General features: G+C 42.5%; 1 protein-coding gene across 1 annotated transcript in view; it reads left to right on the forward strand.

Annotated features, from left to right (window-relative positions):
- The window catches only part of IPMK (inositol polyphosphate multikinase), a 41048-nt gene that overhangs the window by 4060 nt on the left and 14426 nt on the right, over window positions 1-22562 (forward strand). The window contains exons 5-6 of the mRNA XM_039719605.1: window positions 3889-3974; window positions 17142-17238. Coding sequence (XP_039575539.1) covers window positions 3889-3974; window positions 17142-17238 — 183 coding nt within the window. The remainder of the gene's footprint in view (window positions 1-3888; window positions 3975-17141; window positions 17239-22562) is intronic.

Genomic DNA, 22562 nt, shown 5'->3' on the forward strand with positions numbered 1-22562 from the left:
GCCGGGCTCCCGCCGTGGGGCTCCGGCCGCACCTGTGCGCAGGAGGTGCCGCAGCAGCAGCGCGGGAGGCCGGGGCTGGGGCCGGGGCAGCGCCGAGGGACCGGAGCTCCCGGGAAGGCCGAGGGGGGCCGGCCGAGCTCCCCGCTGCGCACAGGCCGTGGATGGAGCGGTGTAACCGCTGCTGCATTTCATTCTTCTGGTGCTTTCTCTAAATGGCTTTAGTCTGTCAGGACGTGGTAGTTATCAGGCACCCTGAAACCGAAGGACTTCTGCTGTTCAGCTTCATTTTATCAGGCACCTTTTTAAAAAGGGCATTCAGGTAGCAGCATGCTGGTTCTCTCAGAACAGATGTCAGAAACGAGGTTTATCTAACGGGACCACCTGAGCCTGTGGCCACCAGAAACCTCAGCTAATTATTACTAAGCTATTGTTATTTGTTTGTTTATTTGACGATAAATCTGAACCAATGGCTAGGAAGTCATCTAGTAATACAAAGACATGAGGATACAGCATTTTAAAATATGCCTCCACCAGCTCTAAATTTCTATTTTAGCTCCATGTTGAGGAGTAAAGCGTTGGCCCTTCTGATGAAGGGGCCTTTTAGCATAGGCAGTGGTCAGTGCCAAAGCAAGCGGCCAAATTAATGCTGCCAAATGGCGTTTCTCGTCTTTCCAGGACATTGCATTTGGGGTAACTCCTGCCTCTCAGCCAGATGGAAGGTGTGCATCCATTCAGCTTGCAGTGTGCTCTGTGAGAGCAGCTGTAATGAGTACCTGCTCGGATATTGCCTTGAGCCCTGGCAGTAGGATCTGCCCCTGCTGAATAGGCCAGGGGCTGGATTACAGAACCCTGTCAGCTATCAGTGAATGAAATTACAGCACTAATGGCACTGTAAGTTTGTCTTATCTACGGCCTGCATCCATGGTGTGCCTTGCTGCAGATAATCTCAACAGAAAAGTCATTCTTCTCTTTGCCCCACCAAGGGCCGAACTTCAGAACCTTTTAGTTCATCAGTGACTGGAATTACAGCACTAAGGGCACTGTGAGTTTGTCTTATGTGCAGGTCGTTTCCATGGCATTGTCTTGCTGATAATCTCCACAGAAAAGTAATTCTTGTTCCTTGCCCCAGCTGCAGACAGTGCAGTAAAACGTAGATGGAGGTGCATTGGGTCCTTGAAGGTGTATGTGTTCCATGTTCACACATCATAGCATGAGGTGGGATCAGGCAAAAAAAGGCTCACTTCAGGGAGAGCTTCCCCTTTGGCACATCAGTCTTGCTGCAGTTAGGTCAAACAGCACAAGTGACCGTCTGTATTTTGGGTGCCACTCCAAGGGGTTAGGTAAAGCTAGCTCCACTACATCTCATAGGCAAGACCAGGACTTTTCTGCAGAGGTACCACCATGGTCGATGAACTCATCTTGGAAACTGTTATATGTTGAAGTGAAGACTAAAGCTGTTCTGGTACTCACAGCTCTCAGTTTTGTAACTCGATTTTCCCTTCTATTCCCACATACAAACAGACAGAGGACGTGAAGGTATCCAAAGTATCTTTAACTTTTACTTTTTTTAGTAAAAGTACACTGTAAAATTTCTCCTGAATAACCTTCCCTTTCCCCTTTGTTCCCTGTGACTTACTGCCTTGCAGAGAAAGGCCTCTCACAGCCTCTCTGCATGCACGTGTAGACATTAGGCTGCTGTGCATTGTGGCTGCCTTTTTGTTGAATGCTGTGTGCAGTAGTGCTTCCCCAGATAAATGGTGTGTGGTGAGTACAGTACTGACTTTGGGTTGTGCCTTAATTCCCTAGGCGGGTAGAGAGAGCCAGCCCCTGCTGGGATGTGTCACCTCAAAGAGCCTCCTGCACCTGCCTGGGGTTTGGGGCCTGGAGCTGCAGAATGCTGGGGGTCCCCAGGCCACTAGTGGGGTTCTGTAGCTACAGGGGCCGTTCTCCTTGAGAGGGACTTGCTTTGCATCCACAGCCAGGGAGAAATGTTTGTGAGATATTTCAGGGTTTTATTTTCAGCATAGCTCTGTTGATTCCTCAGAAATATTAATTTGCTTTTTCATGTGTTAAAAGAGTCCTATTCCCTGTCTGTGCTGAAAAATCCCAGGAAGCCTACAACAAACCCATGGCCAACATCCATCTGTTGGTGTGATCTGCTGGTGGTGGTGATCTGTGCTTCTTGTAGATCAGAGGGAAGGTTATGGAGTTTGCATCTTTGTGGTGGATGTTGAAACATGGTTCTGGTTTTCAGGCCTGCCCCAGTCACAGTGACACAGTAGTGCAGTAAGTGTTGTAGTCAATCGAGAATGCAGAGAATGAGGGACTTTAGATGTCAGTTTATATTCAACTCTTCAATTAATATGTATCAACCCAATGGTGTATGGATTCTGCTTCCAGGTGTCTTTGCCTGGTCTTTCTGCCTTGTAGATTGTGTCCTTATCAAAGGCAAAACACAGATTTTTGAGGTGTATTATAAAACCTATTTTAATGTTTAACCTATTTTATTTTAATGTGATTGTTAACAATTCACATATGGAACACGTGCACACGTGGCAGTACTTGGTGCACTTTGCAGAGTGGCTTCCAGCACATGCAAAAGGGTGCAGGGAGGGGGAACACAAGCTGCTGTGTCTTGAACATGTTGGGGTAGTCTGCACATGTGTGGCAATATTTTTCTAGTTTTGGAAAGTGTATAAAATCCAACTTCAGGCATGAAACATGGCTTGAGAGCTATTTAATGCAAATTTTGAAAGCAAATCTTTGGCATAGCAAGCTATTGAAATAACTATTCTAAGCCTGGTGGTCGTTTTAAAGTAAATCTTGGTCTCTAAAAATTTTGTTTAGTTTCCAAGACTGCACAACAGAGCCCATTCATAGATAATGGGTTTTAAGAGGTGAAAAACACAATTGCTGTTATAACTGCAGACTCTCTTTGGGATGCAAAGCTACTGGCTCATTTTTCTGTTTTCTCACATGGTAGTTGAAAATAGAACCTATTTTGGATACAGTTGACATTTTTGCTACCATTCTAAGCAAAATAAATTACTGTCTGAAAAGCTAGAAATGAATCTTAGGAGAAAAATTGTTTTACAGAAGTGGGTTTTTGGTTTTCTGTTGAACCTAATGATGCAACACAGGACACATTTCAGAGGAATGCAATTACTTTTCTCCATTCTTACCTACATCCATGTCTTGAGCATCCTCGGATACTCAGTTGCATTTCTTTTGCAGGTTTTCAGAAATACTGGTAACTGGAGAGTCACAAGGCTGTTTCATGAGGGTATTTTGCAGGGGTTTTTTGTGCAGGCTTGAGGGAGGTGTTGCCTGGCTGAGATGAAATTCTGTACTGTAGTTATGGGTGATACAAATAGTAGCTTATGATAGCTTGGAGTTCTGTAGGGATGCTACTTCTTGTAGTAAAGATGTACTTTTATCTGTGCCACTAGTATAGATGTACATCCACAGGACATTTATTTCTGTTCTAGTAGTGAGAAATGCATTAAATGTGGCACTCCTTGAAAGTCTTGGCATTGCTGGAATACAATTTATTAATTATTTAAAAAGGGAGTGTCTGTGTAATCTCTTTTAGTTAATGATGGGGTTTTTGGGGGTGGAAGTTTTAATGTCAAATCCGAGTGTTGGCCTTGGGCAGAGCTACACCCAGGAAATTATTCAGTGGGTAGAAATAAGAGGAATGCAAGCAAACCTCTGCTGAGGGTTATATGTAGGAGCTGACAATTTTGTCTCTACTGTGTGTGCAGCAGAAACAGTACAGCTTTTCAATAGGCTGTCCTTGATGGTGAAATCACTATTTCTGGAAAAAAAGAAAAGGCAAAAAGCTGTACGTCTTAAAACTAAGCCCTGAAGGAAATGCTTCTCTTCTAGGCATACTGCAGCATCCAGATGGAACTGTCCTGAAGCAGTTGCAGCCACCACCTCGTGGTCCCAGGGAGCAAGAGTTCTACAACAAGGTGAGGGTCCCACAGAGTGGAGGAGGCTGGCCTGCTCCAGCTGAAATGGGGCTGTGCTTCCTGTAAAAGTACATCCTTATCATTGCAGTTGGGAAAGTGCAACCTAAGTCCCCTGCCATGGGATCTGTGTGCTCTCTAGAACTTTCTGCTCCTTGCATGTCAGTCCTCCTGCCAGACCTACTTCACTCACAGGATTTAAGCTTGCTTGCTTGTTAATAGGGTAGCAGACTTTCACAGCATCTAAGATTTTATTGAAAAGCCTCATCTCCTGTCTGTGTTCAAAGGGTTGTATGTTTGATCCCAACTTTCTCACATAGCTAAGTCTCTCAAAAGTGCTTACATCTAAATTTATCATGTTTTATGCTTCTTCCTAGCCTGGTCTACTGCTAGAAGTATTGCTCTGTTCGCTGTATTAAAACTCAGCTCCTTTAAAAAATCAGTTCTCTCAAGTTGTTTTAATTACAATTGTTGTATTTTTCCTGTTGCTTATCTTCAGTTTGCTTTATCAGTAACTTTAACAAGTGCAGACCAGGAAAGCTGTTGCTTTCCTGTGAACAGTTTCTAGAGCCTGCTCTGTCCTACCTGCCTGTGACAGTCTGTCATGTGGTTTTTGTGTGTCAGATTGATGTGCCATGCCTCTCCATGGCTTATTAGGTACAAAAAACTATCAATATCTTCATGCTCGGTGTAAGAGGAGTCTTGAGACCCTCTGCTTGTTGTGGTGTTTGCCTTGGATTTTGGTTGGTAGGTTTCTTTTTCCCTAAAAGTGTTATTTAAGTTACTAAAAACCTTGCAGAATTTGTGAAAATGTCTCACATAAGCAAAGCAAGGTGCTTTAAGTGAACAGTGTTTGCATATTAGCATTATTTGATAATTCTCATGATGGGACAGGACAGCAGCCCTTGACTTATTAGGAGCCAGTTAAATGTAAATATTTTTCTGAGTTTCTCTGTGACTCTCATTGAGATGAGGTTAAGAAATATGCTATAACTTGAGTAGAAGGAGGCAGCTTGAACAGACTCCTTTGGGCACCAGGCTACTTACTGTGCTGTGAAATCCTCAGGCAAAGACAGTGACATGCTGTCCCTGCCTAAAGCCAGCAGGTAAGAGGGGTAATTCAGGCATTGCTTGCACATGAACTCTTCACATCAGAGACTTTATAATTTTGCCTGTTTAAGCTTAGACTCATGTGACAAGCTGTGAGCAAGACTCTGGGCAGTCTTTGAGAAGGGGGTGTCTGTGTCAGTGTGCTTGTTACTGTGCTGTGGAGAAGTCAGGTCCCAGTGCTAATAACTTGCAAAGTCAGCTTCTGTTCTGTCTCCTAAGGCCTTGCTGGGTTGCTTCAGACACTGAATTTTTTTTTGGTTATAAGCCATAAAATAACAGAGAAAAGGAAAGATGTTGACATGATTAGTTGTGTGTGGACTAGAAGGCCTTTTAGTGAGAGGAGGGAAGGAGAGCATGTACATGTGTGTGGTGGTGGTGAAAGTACAGGAGAAAGGTCTTGGAGATTTGTTGCTCTTCAGTGATTACCTGCTATCATGTTTACTCTCAGGCAAGAGCTGTGTGATGTGGGTTACAGACATCTAAGCTCTACACATTATTGTTATAGGGTGATAATTGCTCTGGGTTGGGAGGGTCAGGATAGGGTACAGTTCCACATGCAGTTTGAGCTGATCCAATAGCTCATTGTTGCCTAAAGGGAAATAAATGCCTTTCTTCCCATTCCTGCCATTTACCTTGCACCATGATGGTGCTTTTTGGACATTTATGAACGAATTTGGCCTATTTAAAAGATGGCAAAACTTCCTTGTCTTGGTAGTGTTCTGGCAGTTTAGTGGACTAATCTGACAAGCAGTAGGAACAACAGCAAAGCTGCCCTGCTTTGGTGACTGAGTTCAGCCCGTCTTGTGGGCTGTAATCAAAGAGATATTATCATATTGGAGAAGGCTGATGAGCCTCCAGAGATGGAGAGAAGGATAATTTTACTGCTCCTTGAGACAGGGAGTTGTTTGAAAGGTGGCCCTGAAAAGGTGGCCGTGAGAAGCAGTGCAGAAATGAAACAAGTGAAATAAGTCTGAAAAAAGCTCTCCCTTTGTCAGGGCAAAACAGCAGGTTGGTTGGTAAGATCAAAGCAGGTGGTTTTCCAATAGTATATGTGGATTAATTGTGACCTTTTTTTAAATTTCTGCTCCTGTTTTTTCATACATGCTTGGAACTGTTTTGTCTGTGAGTTATTGCTGCCTTTGCATCCCAGCTTATACTAGCATGCATGAAAATTAGTGCCCCAGCACCTGGGTCAGAAACAAGGGTGGGTATTTTTCCTTCTGGAACAGCACACCTCCTCGTGAGAAGTAACTGTAATTTCTGCTCCTGTTTTTTCATACGTGCTTGGAACTGTTTTGTCTGTAGGTATGTGAGTTATTGCTGCCTTTGCATCCCACCTTATACTAGCATGCATGAAAATTAGTGCCCCAGCACCTGGGTCAGAAACAAGGGTGGGTATTTTTCCTTCTGGAACAGCACACCTCCTCGTGGGAAGTAACTGAGAAGCTCTGTAGTTGATGGTGGCAAGAAGGGGAGCATGTCTCAGTTTCAGCTGCATGAGTCAGCTGGAGAGCAGCTATGGCAGATCTGAAGCAGAAGTGTCTTCCAAGAAGCAGGAAGTGGTATTTCAGTGTGCACTTGTCAGCTGGAGGCTGCAGGGAATGTGTCGTGAGAGATGATAATGAAGCATTAAAGGGACAAGTTTGACTAGAACTCTGATATATTTAATGTGATACCAGGTAGATATTATCTTCTGTTTGGACCAAGAAAGTCTTCTCTTCTGAAAGTGCTGGATTTGCTTGCAGCCTGATGTGTGAACATGACAGAGGTAGAAGTCTGTCAGTGAATCAGATGTTTTTTCCCTTATTTTTCTGTTGAGCATGATGCTCAGTACTTACCAGTAGAGCCCAAACAAAATGGGCTTCTGTTTTGGAATGGAAACTTAAGGAAGACATGTACTGCAAAATACTAGGAAGTGGTCCAAAACTTGCTCAGAAGCAGGTGGCAGATGAAGTTTGGAAGAATTTCACAGGTCTCTGTAAAATCTGGAAAATTGCTGAAGTAATTCCTGCTCAGGCTGCTGTCAGGTTGCCTTTCTGTTTTCTTCATACAGTGTTTTACCTTTAGCAGTCAAAAAAAAGGTCTTTTTTTGTAAGAGATGATTTCACCAATCACTATGTCTCATTCTCTACTGCTAGGGAAGGGACTTGCCATGTGTTATGAGGGAGGGGAAAAAGAGAGCATGATAAGATTATCATAAATACCTTCTAACATAAAACATAGTAAAACAATGAGCTGTCTGTTAATAGCTTAACTAGTTTGTTGATGGCTTACTGTGCACTGCTTAACTTCTCGTTGGAGTGTCACTTTCTAGCTGTAATGTCCTCTTGCTATTGACTTGTGTAAATCTGACTAATTATCTAATCAGAATAATAACATTTTAATTTTGTTTCTGCAAACTCCCTTGCTGTACCTGAGGGCATGAACTCCTTAAAAACATTGCCTGCATAACCATGGAGTGTTTTAAGTGGTATTCTGGTACCCTTATCTGTGTGAGAAAAATAGGAGGTTTTTTAACCTTGAATAGCTACAAAATACTTTGTTTTCAATAGGTATGAGCAACAAGGGAATGAAACTAATTGAGGCATAAGGGTGGTGTTTATTTAAGGGCTATCTACACTGCTGATCAGTTGTTTCTGTGTAATGGCAATGCTCTGTGTAGGTGGAGGTATTCCAAAGGACTACTTTTAAAGGGGTTTTGGGAGAGAGCAATATACAGGGATGTGGGAACAGGGAAATAGTGTTATTTGAAATTGTAGTCTTTTCAATTAGAGAGAATAAATTGGTAAAAGGCACTGTGAGGTTATGGTAGGCTGCCTATGCAAGCATGCTGAGCAATCCACACAAGTACCCTGCTCCTCAGTGTGTTTTGGGAGTTGGCTTCAGCCTGATTTATGCCAGGGCTCATTTATCCATGCTGAAATGCTCTGGTTTAGTCAGCAGTGTTGATAGAAGGAGGAAACAGGAAACCTATCAGCACTCCTACAGTGGTCTGTTGCACCAGGTGAGTTGAAAAATGTGAGAACAGTGTCCTTTGAAAAAGTTAGTGCAGCCAGTGTGTGAGGTAACCCCCTGCTCAGCTGGGTGTGGAGCTCCTGTCTCAGACTCCAGGGCACTCTGTGCTAGTACAGCTCTGCCTTTGCATTTCAGAGCTCTCCAGCACGGGGCTTTCCTTGGTTTGTCATGTCAGGAATGCAGCATTGCAGAAACTGTTGTTCTGTAGGAGAGGGAGGAGGATGATTTAATGTCGGGCCTTAAATAGGGCAGCTGCTTTTGTGGGCACTAAAAGAGGGAGACTGGGCTGCAGGGAGGGGATGCTGCCCAGCTCAGGGGAGACCCCGTGTGCAGAGCTGCCTCCAGCACAGGAAGGACATGGACCTCTTTGAGGGAGTCCAGAGGAGACCTCCACAGTGATGGGAGGCCTGGAACACCTCTGCTGTGAGGAAAGGCTGGGAGAGTTAGGGTTGTTCAGCCTGGAGAAGAAAAGGCTCTGGGGAGAGCTTAGAGCCTCTTCCAGTTCCTAAAAGGGCTCCAAGAGAGTCTGGAGAGGGACTTTGGACAAGGGCCTCGAGGAACAGGACAAGGGGGAGTGGCTTCCCACTGCCAGAGAGCAGGGTTAGATGGGATATTGGGAGGAAATTCTTCCCTCTGAGGGTGGTGAGGCCCTGGCACAGGCTGTCCAGAGATGCTGTGGCTGCCCCTGGATCCCCGGAAGTGTCCAAGGCCATGTTGGACAGGGCTTGGAGCAACCTGAGATAGTGGAAGGTGTTCCTGCCCATACCAGGGGGATGGAACAAGATGGTCCTTCACATCCCTTCCAACCCAAACCATTCTGTGATTCTATGAAAACTGAGGAAGAGAGAATTGACAGTAGTTATCTTTGTGATTTCAGTTTTCTACAAGCTGTGTGTTGAGCATGAAGAGATGGAGTGTTTGTTACTGTTCAGTGGAACAAGAGAAGGTTGCTGAACTATTTGGAAATGGCTGCTCTTTGACTGCTGATCTTGGCTTTCACTCAGTGCTGTTGTAAACCTGTTACTGTGTGTAACTTTTCTGCGCATGGCCTACTGAAGTTTAAAGTTTGCTAGTGGAGCAGCTAATAAACTGGGATTTTATGCTTAACAGATCAATAAATCTTCCTGTAAACTTTTATTTGAATTGCCCTTCAGTTTGCCTGTGGTGACTGTATGACACTTGGGGGATGTGTAGCACACTTTCCCTCCTCCTGCTGCAAACTGCTGGGAAAGCTCCTGCAGCTTGGGCAGCTTCCAGTGGATACCTTTTTCTTTTTCCCTGTTGGCTGTACATCAGAATTGTCATAGCTGGTTCTAGTGGTGTTGCCCCATGCCATGGCTCCAGATAACATTGCTGAAATGGTAAAAGGTTTCCAAGGCTGTTGTAATGCAAGTCATATCCAAATTCTCAGGTAGTTTTGTCCCAGGTGCAAGGGTGATTTTGGGAAGTTGGATTGAAAAGGTGGACAGGGTTCTCCCAGTCCCAGCTCAGCTGTGGTAACCTCCTCCTCTGGCCAATGCTTGTGAACCAAGAGAGATCATTAACTGCACCAAGCATTGTAAAAAGATAATTCAGATAATTGCTTGGCTCTTCTGGTTAACAAATCTTCCACCCTGCCCAGTTAGTGATGGCTGTAAACTGCTGCAGCAGCTCAGGGTGAGTCCTGCTGACATTGAATCTGAATGCAAGGAAGTTGTTACCAGTGGAGATAGCAGAAAATGTTTTTCACTCTTGTTATGCGTCCTAAAAACAAAGCCAGGATATAGGAGACACAAATAGCTCCAACATGTAAAAGAGATTTACAATGGTTAGGTGAGAGTTAGGCACTTGAAAGCTAGGAAGGAATGGCTTTGTGTTTGCCTACACAATTGTTCTGAAGTTTCCTTTGGATGTATTGAAATGCAGTTTCCATAGGTCAGTGACCTGTGTTTGTTTTGCTTTCCCTCAAGAGCTCTCTAGCTCATTTTACAGCCAGATACAAGGCAGGATTGATATTGTTTGTGCAACTTCTGCTGTCTTTTTTAACAGTCAGGCTTCTAGTTTGTAACCAGGGGGTAATGTGTTAGTGAAACCCAGTTACCTGAATATTTCTGAAGCCACAGTTCTTGTGCTTCTGGGGTTACCGAGAAGAAATGTTCAGGAATTGTGCCCATTTGGACCACTAACAGTAATCTTTTCCTTACTGTTTTATTTATTTTGTTCTCAATAACCTGCTGCAGCTCCTGGGCTATGTCTTGTCATTCCTGCTCAGTGCTTGCTTCTTTTCCTGCTAATTTTAATTAGTATTCCAGCATCTTTAGGCAGTGCAGAAGGCTTGTGGTGATTCCCTCCCCCCCATGGCATAAAATGAAGCCAAGAGTCTGAAAGATGGGTTTTGGCCTGAATTTGCAGGGAATTGCAAGAACTGAGTCATAAGGCTCAGCTCCCTTTAAGCCTATATAGCATAAATCATGATAAGGCAGCCTGTGTTCCATAAACTGTTCTCTGCTACTGACAGGAAAGGAAAGGGGTTGGGAGGCAGAGTACGTCTTGTTTCAGGATAAGTTACCCTATTTTGTAAGCTCAGTGAAGTGCTTTTGTGCTCTTGATTTAGATGATAATCCTTGGCTGAAAAAGGAGTGGATGATGGCCATCGTGCTGCTGTTGTGTACTAAAATATCCTTATCCTGTGATCACGTCTCTGGCTAAGGTTTTGATTTCCAGTCTTGTATGGACAAAAATACAGGATGCCTGGTTTTCTTAACATCTTGTTTTGGAGAAGCAATGCCTTGCCCATGCCTTTCATTTCTACTGCATTTGGAGCTGTAGCTCAAAAGGATCTTTGGCTGTGCCTCATTCTGGTACATGTGGATCTGCCACGTTGAGATGCTGGTACTGAGGTGTACAAATTACCTGTTGGCAAACACAGTGAGCATGTTCTGATGCAGTTCACTCCTGCTCTCAGCATCACTCCTCTGCTGAGGAATTGTCTAGAAGGGATCCTCTTTTGCTGGGGAAATGAGTGAACCAGCATGTGAAGTTAGCTTTTAACCGTGAGCCTGGGAATTGGCAATAAAAGCAAGGACACACAGTAATTCTTGATTAATGAGAAGAAAATGTTTTTTTTTGATAAAGTTGTGAAATACTGGCAGCTGGTATTCAGATCTTTTTTCACATGAGGAGTTGTCTAAGAGAGATGAAGGATGAAGTACAGCTGTAATAATCTGCTGAGTTCCTACTACTGCTCTATATATAAATAATTTTTTTGTACTTCACTATTAAATGACTGGACAGTAGAACTTGGAAAATATGGCAGATTTTTGTGGTTCTTGCACTCTGCAGCAAAAACCAGTTTGGAAGAAACACACCACACAGTAGAAAGGATCTGGTGAGTGTCTGTTTCCCATGCTCTTTGAGGATTGTGTATCACAGAATTAACTAGAACCCACTTTAATAAATCTAGGAAACCCTTTAAAAAGGGAGACAGTAAAAGGCCATTATTGCAATTTGATGCAATTATGGAACAACTGGGTGGAGTTGGGAACAGACTGAGTAGTCTGTAGTCTATGCAAATAAGCAGGAAAAAAAAAATCCAGTTCTCTTAGCAACCTCATTTTGCAGAATATTCCTTACCAAGAGTAGATCTGGTTGGAAATAAAGTGAAAATGCATAGTTGTAAAGTGCACAGTATGTTAAATTGAATTAAGACCCAGCACTTTGCTCCTGCTCTGCTGGAGGGTCATGCAAGTGTTTTTTCAGCCTGGATCAAATACTGTTTAGACTTCAATTGTGAATGTTTTAGAATATGATCAACTTACTAATACATGTTAATTTTATACAGAAAATACTTTCTCATTATAAGTTCACTTAAAAGTAAGATACGGTTGGTGAACTGACAGAATGAGATTGAGGAAAGTGTAGGTTGCCTACTTGAAAGAAAACCAAAATAAATTCAGTCTCCAAAAAGAATTCTAGTTTCCAGATTTAAAAAAAACCCCAGACAGGCTTGTAATGTTGCTGATGATGTACTTGAGGGAAGGGATGCCATCCTGGGGAACCTTGACAGGCTTGAGAAGTGGGCCAGTGGAAACCTCATGGAGCTCAACAAAGAGAAGTGCAGGGTCCTGCCCTGCAATCCCAGACACACCAACAGCTTGGAAGGAGAAGGGATTGAGAGCAGCCCTGGGAGAAGGGATTGAGAGCAGCCCTGGGGGAAGGACTTGGGGATGATGGTTGTTGAAAAACCATGAGCTGGCAGGGAGCACTCCCTGTGTATTTTCAGTGAAAATGGTTGCAATCTCATTAATATGGCTGCATATTAGATAGTAAATTATGCAATTTGCTATAATAGCATTTAGTGTAACAACATTCACAAATATTTAACTTCTGAAGTTATTGTGGTATGACATTTTGAATATTATAAGCAGAGATGGCTCAGTGCCAGTCATTTTGTGGAAACAGGTTCTGTGGACACAACTCAAACCATGATGGTACCACTTCAGAAAAAACCCAGGGCTCTCTGAGTTGTGGAACCAAGCAGTTATGAATTGCTAAAATCACAGCTGCTGTTTCAACCTCCATTTTTTGACCCTTGCACTTGCCTGGTGTAACTGGCTGATGTAAGAGTCTGGAGGGAAATGCAGTGTGTGCTCAGGTAATTAAAGTCTGTGATATAACACATACCCAATGGAAGAAGGAATTCAGGTTGCCCTAGCATCTGTAAATCTTGCATTTGCTAATTTAAGTGCATGACTTAGCTGCATTAATTGGTCAAAAAAAGTCTCAGATCCCACGGTGGACAGTGAATTCTCTGCCTGATGTTGGCAGCTGGCTGTGTAATCTGAGACTCTGGAGGCTGTAGTGCTGCTGCCTTTAGGGACAGTTTATGATAGCTGGCAGCAAAGAAAGGTGATGCTTCAGACTGATATACCTACTCTGACACTTGGTTTCCCACTCAAATAGCTGTAAAATATATGTTCTTTTAAACTAACTCTTGAATGTGCTTCAGAATGTTCTCTAAGGATTACTTTTCTGTGAAAGTGGTATTTTTTTTATCAGGACAGTTGAAGACAGGTCTGTACTGCTAGAACTAGTTTCCTGTTGAAATTGAAACGCTTGTTTTACCCTCCCTCTATCATTTAGGTCATTAGCTAGCCTTTAGCAAAAAACTCTGAATGTTGTGTTTTAAAAAAGGAAACATTCCCATTGTCCTAAGCAGCCCCTCTTTGCATTAAAAGCAGATGACTCTGTTCCAGGAAACCCCAGAGTGTACTTTGGATTAAAAACTTAGGCATGGTAAATAAGCCTCAGAATTAAAAAGTCCTGCATGACTGGAAATTATGACTTCATGGTGTCTGTTAGACTATCTGAGCTGCCACAGAACATATCTGGAGCATGTTCCCCCATGAGTTAGTGGCTGTAATTTGTAATGGTCGTGCCATGAGCCCTCCAAATGTCAGCATCCTATTTACTTGCTTTTCTGGAGACATTTTAGGTCTCCAGTCTTGGAGCTCTTGGAGGAATGTAGCATGTGATATGTAGAAGGGATAACTCCACAGGCTGAGCTGGCATAGAGTTGTTTTGGATATCCTGATTTATTGGATAAAGATGTTATATACGCTAACACAGAAATTGCTTGTATTTGTCATGTTTGCTGGAGAGATGGACCTCCACTGTTACAGTAAAAAATAAAAAAAGCACTGTTTCTTGAAGTAAAATTGGAATATTGCTGATGTAAGTAAAAATCTAACGGTTTACTTATTAAAGTTTTCCTAAGGTGAGTAATAACCTGCATTTTTCAGGAATCTTCAAGCAGTATTGGTAGCAATACCTTTTGGGGCATGAGGTGCATGGTATATTCCCTGTGTAGTTTTAGGGATGGTTTTATCATGTTTACATTTATATTTGGTATTCTGTGGCTTGCTACCAGGTTGTATGAAATGAGAAAGAATGCCCATGATGTGTACTGCTTACGAGGCCCCGTTCTAATGAGCAGAAGTGGTTCTGTCCTGCACAGGAATGAGCATCATTCCTGAAATGTCTGGTTTTGTTGCTTTGCCCACACCAAGTGACTTCCTCTGATCTTTATTAATTGGGTGCTTATTCTTGTTTGACATGTGAATACATTACAGGCTGAGATGGAGGTCTATATTAAGGTCAAATAAGTGCCTTGTAAATGTTATGCAAAGTTATGAGGGGAATTTCTTACTGGTTCTGGGAGCAAGATGAGTTCTTGAGAGACACAAGTAAGGCAGTAGTTCTGTTTTGTCAAAGTAGTGATACTGAAAAATGCATTATTGGGAGTTCTGTCTCCATTTAAAATGTTTTATATTGAGGAATAGAGTACTTGGAAGATAATACTTCTGCAGCTCTTTTCCCCTTTTGGTCTCAACTTTGGGCTCTTACACCCCATTATAAATTATCTGAGTATCTTTGTTGTATCCTGCTGTTTGAAATACGCAGGAGCATACTCATAATTACTTGTTAAGTTGCAAAGTTTAATGGTCTAATGTTGACTTACTTTAAAAAGTAAGTCAAGGGTCCTGTCTCTCTTAGAAAACCAAAGTGGTCTCCTGACATTCCACTTTCTCAGAATCTTTTGCTAATAAATAAAGTAAATGAGTTATTATGTTTGCCTATTTTTTCAGTTGCATTCAGTGTTTCTCCTTGTTGTCTGCTGCACTTTTGGTTTCCATCACTCTCTGCTTGGTCCTGACCTATTTATGCACTTGCTCCCATTGAAGGTCTGATAATTTCTGCCTCTCAGATCTGCTCAAACTCATGTGGGAATAGAGCATTTGTGCTGGGGGCAGTGGGGTGCCCTGCCTTGGATGTAAGATGTTATGATCATAAGCTACCACAGTAAGCAAAAATTGGGTTTGTACTACTTGCACACAACATGAAGTGATGGCACCAGTCAGTGCTTGGAGTGCTGGCCCAGAAACTGCTGTCTGAGCTGTTATCAAAGAGAGCAGTGATCAAGTGTGTGCCTCAGCATCTGCCTGCTGCTGATCTTCCCCTCTCTTCCACCCTTAGCTGCTTCCTTTCTTCCTTAAACGAGTAAGATCAAGCTTCACTGCAGTCTTCTGGAGAAAGCACTGTCCTCTGCTGGCAACCCCCGAGGCTCAGTGAGGAAATGTTGCATAAATTCACTGATCACAGGGGCAAGAAAGGTTTTTTATCTTAGAGCACAATGTAGCAGCATACCAGCTTATGCTAAAATGGAGGGAAACTGGACTTAGACACAGAATTATGTGTCAGCTTCAGTGGTCATGCCAGCTTGTCAAACCATGACATGTGAAGAGAGTTCAGTGCCCTGTGATGTGACACTGTGACTTACAAGGTACACACCCAGCAACTTCTCTATACTTAAGATAGCAACAGTAGTGACAGTGGGTGTGGTCTGGGTGTACCCCAGAGTTTTGCAATACACTGTGCACATATTTGTCTACTTTGAGCTTTCGGGATTCAGCCCTTTGCCCTAGTAGCTTTTAAATGGGGCTTGTACCATGAGTTGGTTAAAGGAATGGGTCAAATTCAATACCTTAGCATACAGTCAGCATGGGTGTGTCATGCTCTTGATCAGTGCCCACTAACTGTGCTTGGTGCAAGCCCAGGAGAGCCCTGCTTTAGCTGTGGAGAAGTTCCTCTGTTAGAAGCACACTGGTGATTTGAGTTCACCTAGTTGGAGATTTTTGCAGTGAAGCCTAAATTTAGGACAAGCTCCCATTAACTAATTTTACCACTGCTGCTGCACGAGGTGCTGTGTCGAGTTACTGGCACTGGTGAGGGTAGCCAAGGCTTGTCTGGATGCTCTAGAATAGCATGTGGACTTCAGGCCCATTTTTTTTTCCTCCCTAGCTGTATTAACATAACCCTGCAGGTATGTATTTTGCACTGCCTCCCCTTTGTAGCTGCCAGGTGTCCCCCACTGTGGTTAAATGTGGCCTGACCCAGTGAACTGAGCCAAGTCTGCAGAGCTCTTAACACCTGACATTTTTTTTGCCTTGCTGCCAACTTTGCAGTGGTCTGTGGCTGCACTGCAGGGACAGCAGAACCCTGAGCATGCCAGGTCACTGTGCAGCATCCACATTGCTGTGTGGCCATGGTAGGGCTGAGGACAAGGACACCCTGATGGCAGCACAACTGGGACATCTCTATGGGTAGTGGGATGAGATGGCTCCTAAATGCAATGACAATCATTGTAACCTGGTGGGAATATAGATCTTTCAGTCTACAAAGTGTGTGGAAGCATGATGTAGGCCATCCCTGATGTCTGCAGCTACTTCCCTGGGTGGGATGGGGGCAATCTGGGCAAGGCAATGGTTTTGAAACCCTCTCAGAAGTGCTGCAAACTGGTAACAGTCATGCAATTCCACAAGAGATAGTATCCAAAGCTTCATTTTAACTGCAGAGTTGTTCCTTCAGGAATATAAGCCGGCTGCTGTTTCCAAGCTCTTACTGTTTTTCCTACAGAAGTTGAAAAAAAATGTTGAAAGCGTTAAAAGCAAATGAAAAGAACTGTGTTTGAATTGTGCATAGTCTGTGTGGTGTAGCTACAGCATGAATTGTCTTGAAGAAGATGAGAAAATGCTATCTAGTCTGAGCTTCTATACTTTACCTGATAGAAATTAAAAATATTTGGATATATAATACAATGCAGTAATCCTAAACAGTCTTGAATGCAAGTGTGAGAGCTTCTTTTTCAATATCTAGGCTTCGAAGTTAACAATTACAGTTTAGATTTTTATTCAAGTTAAGCCATAAATTGTGTTTAGGGTTAATGTATTGTTGCCACTTCAAAATTTGAAAGAAAGGATGCCACTCATTTATGTTGGACGGTGATAAGTATCATCTTCATCTTGTATGTTTTTTAAATGTAAGGTAAATACCTTAGACTAATGAAAACAGATACTGTAAGAAAGTATAATTATGGGACAACTGGAAGTTGTCATGGTTTGGCCCCAGCTAGCTGCCAAGTACCATGCAGATACTTGTTCACCACCCCACCAGGAAAAATGAATGTTTAAAATGATGATCTCTCCAAGCCTGCCTATTTTATTTCAGGTTTATGACTCCGACTGTTGCGACAGCATTCTTCTGCAGCTGCGGGAATATCTGCCAAAATACTTCGGTGTCTGGTCACCACCTACTGCACCAAATGGTACTGTTCTAATTTTATCTCTTAATCCAAACCTCCTGGAGAAATTTTCTGGAGACTGATTTTTGGCAGTTGTGAGCTCTGTAGGGCATTTTTGGACTTGTTTTGGAACCCACTGACATTCCCTCTAACACGTGGTTCCAGTTTGCAGTCCTGTGGCTGGGTTAGATCTTTGGAGTCTTCCTCCCGGGGAAGATGGGGTGTGGCTGTTTGTACAGCAGAGGTTTCCTGAGTAGCTGGGCCTGATGGACATTGCCCCAGAGCTCCTAAGCTGGGTGAGGTCGTGGTGGGGGAGTGGGCTGGTTCCATGGTTATGTGCAGCCCGGTGATCAAAGGAAGAAGCACTTTGTGGGTGTGGAAGAAAGGAAGATGGATACTCTGGGGCTGAGGGAGCATTCGAGCTGGAATCTGCTGCTGTTTCTCCAGAGGTTGAATCCCATCACTGTGCCTTACCACCCAAAGCACTTACTTGAGCAGGTGTCGTGGTGGGGAGTTCTGCTTGTCATCCTCTGTTACTGGTTTCAATGAAACAAAGATCTTAAAATCTGTGTTTGTATAACATTGGGAGTCAGGAAGAAAAGGGTGTTTTTGGTAGAACAATTCGAAGATTGTCTCTTCAAGAGAAAATATATATTGTTGTATTAGAAACTACATTTTCTTCTGGGGACTTTTCTCATCCACAGTTGAAAAATGAAGCTTCTGGAACACACAGAAACAAAGGGATGCCATGGAGTCCATTTGAATAAATGGGCACCAAACTAGATGCCATGCTCCTTTAAAATATCTCTGTCTTCTGCTTATGCTATCACTTGATAGACTTGTTTTCCAAAGAAGTAGTAAGACAGTATCCAAAGACATGGTGTAATATCTACAAGAAAAAATGAAAACAAGATTGTGTTACTACCAGCAGTTTCTTAGCTCAGATTTGCCTTCATGCTTTCCTGTTTTGCACTAACTCTAAATAGCTCTACAAGAGCTATTTTTCCTTCCCTCGCAATTTAATGTGTTATGGAGTTCACCTAATATTCTCTCTCAATTGCAAATAATTTTTTGCTATTTGCGGTATGATCTTAAGATGTGGAAATATGTGGTCTAACCAAGAGACAGTAATTCAACACATTGCTCATTTGCTTTGGGGATTCGAAAGCATCGTGCACCACGGGGCTGGATTTTGGAAGGTCCCCCCCAGTCATTCAGACATAGGCATTAGGAATAACTGTTTAAAGGAGGAGAAACTTCTGGTTTTGTTTGTTTTGCTTCTTGAAAAGGCTGTGTGCTATCATGAGGCCTCTTCATAGAAAGCTGTGGCCACAGTTCAACCAAAACACTGCACTGCCAACTCTTATCTGTAGTATTAATGAGCTTTGTGTAGTCTTGATAGAAATCAGAGCTGCTGCAGATGATGGAGCTTAGCAGAGTGTATGTGTATCTTGTTCCTAAATGTAGATTGAAGATATATTTGTAGGTTTGCTGCAGTCTTGATGTTGGAAGCCTGACCTTTCCCTTGGCAGTCACTGCTCTGCAGGCTCTGGCATCACAGCTCTGTGTAATCCAGTAGTAGTGAACCCAGTAATTTCCTATTGTTACTAAATTAGTCATAGGTGACTTCTGAAAAAACAAAACTTAGTCTACTCTCAACTTGATTTGTGGCCCTCTCTGAGTTTCAATGTGACAGGTAAGCAGGAACTGCAGTTTGTGAGATGAAGAACATAATTTAGTTTCTTAGAGAAATAGTTAGAGAGAAGTGTCAGCATTCTATACTGAAATATAGGTGAGTGGATGAAATTGCTAGCTAAAAGGGGTGAAATGTATGAAGTATAAATGAGAATGTAGGAAATATGACAGAAAAGATGGACTCCCAGTATCAATGCAATTTGTAAAATAACTCCCATTCTGCTGAAATCACATACCCAGTGCTACTGCAAAGGAAATGGAGGTAGAGGTGGGATGCTGTTTTCCTAAGCTAGTCTGAAATGGGTTGGACTTGAAATTTAGCTTCACTGGCATTGTGGGTATTTGGATTTTATTCACAAAGCAGTGGAAAAATTGTTATAAAGATGTAGGAGCCATCTGCTGCTGAGTTTTCTGAGTGTGGCTGCCTAGTTGTTGCCCTTTTTTATTTTCTTTAGTTTTTTTTAAGTAACTTCCCTGCTGCTCATTTCATACTGTTACCCAGTTTTGTTGCCTAACCTCTGAACAGGATAGATACATATAACCCAGCTTCAAACCTTTCTTTTCTTTCTTTGTTGCTGTGGGCAATTGTGGCTTTTCCCTGCTTCTTGTGTTTTGAGAGGTGTCTCCTAAGATATGAAAAGCAATCAGATGCCTCCAGTGAGTTTGTCTCTTCTGTCTCCAGGGAGAATGGAATGCACTGGCATGTCTGTGCTGAAGTCTGCAGTGGTTCATGCCGTGGATACTTGCTGAATTTTAGTGGTCTTTTGCTTTATTTCCTTTGGGACTGTAAAAAATGTGTAAATAATATGTCAAGGCACACTCTCCTGCCATTGGTAAACAGAAAAGGACAGGGCAAGTCTCTGATGATTCATTTATTTAAATCCTTGAAATGTATGGTCAAGACTATCTAGCAATGCAAGTTTTAATATAAAAATCTTGATGAATTTCTGCCTACATGGGGTTTTTTTAATTTAATCTAGTTTGAGATAGAAAATGCATCATTTCCTGAAGCACACTGGGTCAGCAGGGCACTACATAATAATTTAGAAAGTCTGAATTGCTTGAAAAATCTGCAGGTTTTTGTTTAACCAAGCAAGGAGAAGGGAGGAGAGCCCTCTAATTGCCTGGGATGTGGTGCAGACTCACTGATGCCCTTGAGAAGTACACTTATGGTCAGAGCTTTAGAGGTTTGCAGTAACTGGGGAGTGAAAATGGGGAGGATTTGATAAGATATGTGAGGGTGAACTTTGTTTGCCTTAGTCTCAGTGCTTGGAGGGATCAGGGGTAACTGCTGGGAGTGAAAGTCATGTACCAGTATTGTGCGTTTGGGAGCTGTTTCATTCGCCTGACATTTATGGTTAGAGCTTCAGAGGTTTGCAGTAACTGGGGGATGAAAATGGGGAGCAGTTGATAGATATGTGAGGGTGAACTTTGTTTGCCTTAGTCTCAGTGCTTGGAGGGATCAGGGGTAACTGCTGGGAGTGAAAGTCATGTACCAGTATTGTGGGTTTGGGAGCTGTTTCATTGGACTGTTGAATACAGTGGAAATAAGCACCAAGGAGTGCCAGGAAAGATGGAGTGTAAACAATTGATCCATTTGTTTGAAGCAATCATCAGAAAAAGTAACTTGCTTTATCTGGGTGGTATTACTCTGCCAAAAAGGACAGACAGCTTTGTGAGAGCACAGGGATGTGTCAACAGATGCCTAATTCTGAGCTAGCACTTATCTAGCAACAAAGATTTAATTCTAGAAAGTGTGAAAGAGATGAGAAATTTCTGGATCATTTACAGGCTTTGCCAAATAATTAGTGTTTCCCAGGATTGGTGTTACCTACAAAGGTAATTTAATGCTTAATTAAAAAAAAATTGTTATGTTTTTAGGAGGTCGGTAAGACAGTTTAAGAAATCTGGAAAGGATGGGGAATAACAAAGTGACAGATATTTAGGACTTTAAAGCATTTGGGAGATGCTGAATATTGGTGCTGTATGGTTAAAAGCAGGAACTAGACCAGTGCAGCAGAGGACAGCAGATGCCAATGGGTACCTATGGAAATAGATGTTTTATTCTCCTTTCTGTATGTTTTATTTTAGGGTTGATGAAAACATTGCAGCTAAACAATTTGTATTTTTTATTTCTAATAGTTTGATCCTGGAGTGCTCTCCACATGCTTCAAAGCATTTTGGAATTGGTGATGAAGGACTCCAGCCCTTTTCTGAGACTTTTTTGCAACCTCCCATGTAAACCTGTGACTCTTTGCTTTTGAGAGCTATGTACTGAAAACCTTGACCTTCATTTAGTTATTTTCTGCATTGTTTTAGAGTGATGACACAAATCTGTTGATTGCAGTGATTTCTGTAATATGCAAAAATAGTCAGAAGGATGACACTTAGATTTTTACAATTTTTGGTTTAATAAGAGATCGCTATCAGGTTTTATGGACTCCCCAGGTATTGGTAGTGGTTTCTCCCCCAAGTCCAATAGCTGTGCTAATATCTGACTGGATTAGACCTCTGTATAACAGCTTTGAAGAGCAGAAGCAGCACCTGCAGTTCAGATGATACACAATGTGCTGCCTGGTAGGGAGAGTATTTGTCCTGCTTCTCCTTTGGGAATATTCAGTGGGCAAATATCAAGTGTGTTGGCTGCCTAGGGCTCCTCAAAGGTAGCTATGAGTTATTTCAGCTTGGATGTATTCCTGCAGCTGTAGTTAGTGGGTGAGCTAGCCCATAACAAAACACTTTTTGCTGTAGCTAGATTGATCCTGTAGCCCAGAGGACATTGAAAGCTGGGGCAGTGAGTTAGTGCAAGAGTAGTTTTGTTTTGTTTTTTTTTAAATTTTTTTTTTTAGTGTATTGGTTTGACATGTTTTCCTGAAAATGACTACATTAACAAAATGCCTAGTTCCATTCATACAGAAAGCAGGCAGCTGAGGATTAAATACTGTGTGAGAAATCAGGACATTTTATCATGATGGTGTAAAAACTGAAGTTCTGTTAGGACTTAAAGTAGTAGAAATCCCTTTCATTTCCTTTCCTTAGGAAAGTGTTTCTACTTATTAAGTGTAAATGAAATGTTGCTTGTTCCTTTTATCTTGACTGGGACTTTTGGTTTGTTACCTCTCTGTACAGCTTTCAAACAAGGTACTTTGTGCCTCTTTTTAAACTTGAACTAGTTTGGCTTTCTCTCACAATCCCGTTTTAGATCATACTGCAGGAATGGGATATAATACAATGGTTTTTTGTGTTCTAACTGCATGAAAGCCAAAGAAATACATTTATGGAGTAGGCTGTACTGGAAAGAAAAGCAGATATGAAGTTTATGCCTGGTGACAGGTGGATTTACAAAGCACATCTGGTGACAGGTGGATTTACAAAGCACACATGAATAATGAGACCATGTTGAGGCTGTGTGTTGCCTTGCTGTCCTAGCAAGGATTGGAGGTGGGTGCTGCTGTCTCACAAGCAGGGTTGTCTGAGAGCTAGCTTTATACTGACTCCATTTCCTTCTTGAGTTCTGATAGTGAGTGTGGGGGTCATGCTGGTAATGGTCATTTTCATCCTTTGAATCTCTAGGTACTCCAAGTATTTTTGGGGTTTCTTAGTCCAGCTACCCTCCCAAAGGGCTGTTAGAAATGGATGAAAGGCAGCCTAGG

The sequence above is a fragment of the Passer montanus genome, unplaced genomic scaffold (genome assembly GCF_014805655.1).
Source record: "Passer montanus isolate IOZ18808 unplaced genomic scaffold, ASM1480565v1 scaffold42, whole genome shotgun sequence".
Lineage (NCBI taxonomy): Eukaryota > Metazoa > Chordata > Aves > Passeriformes > Passeridae > Passer > Passer montanus.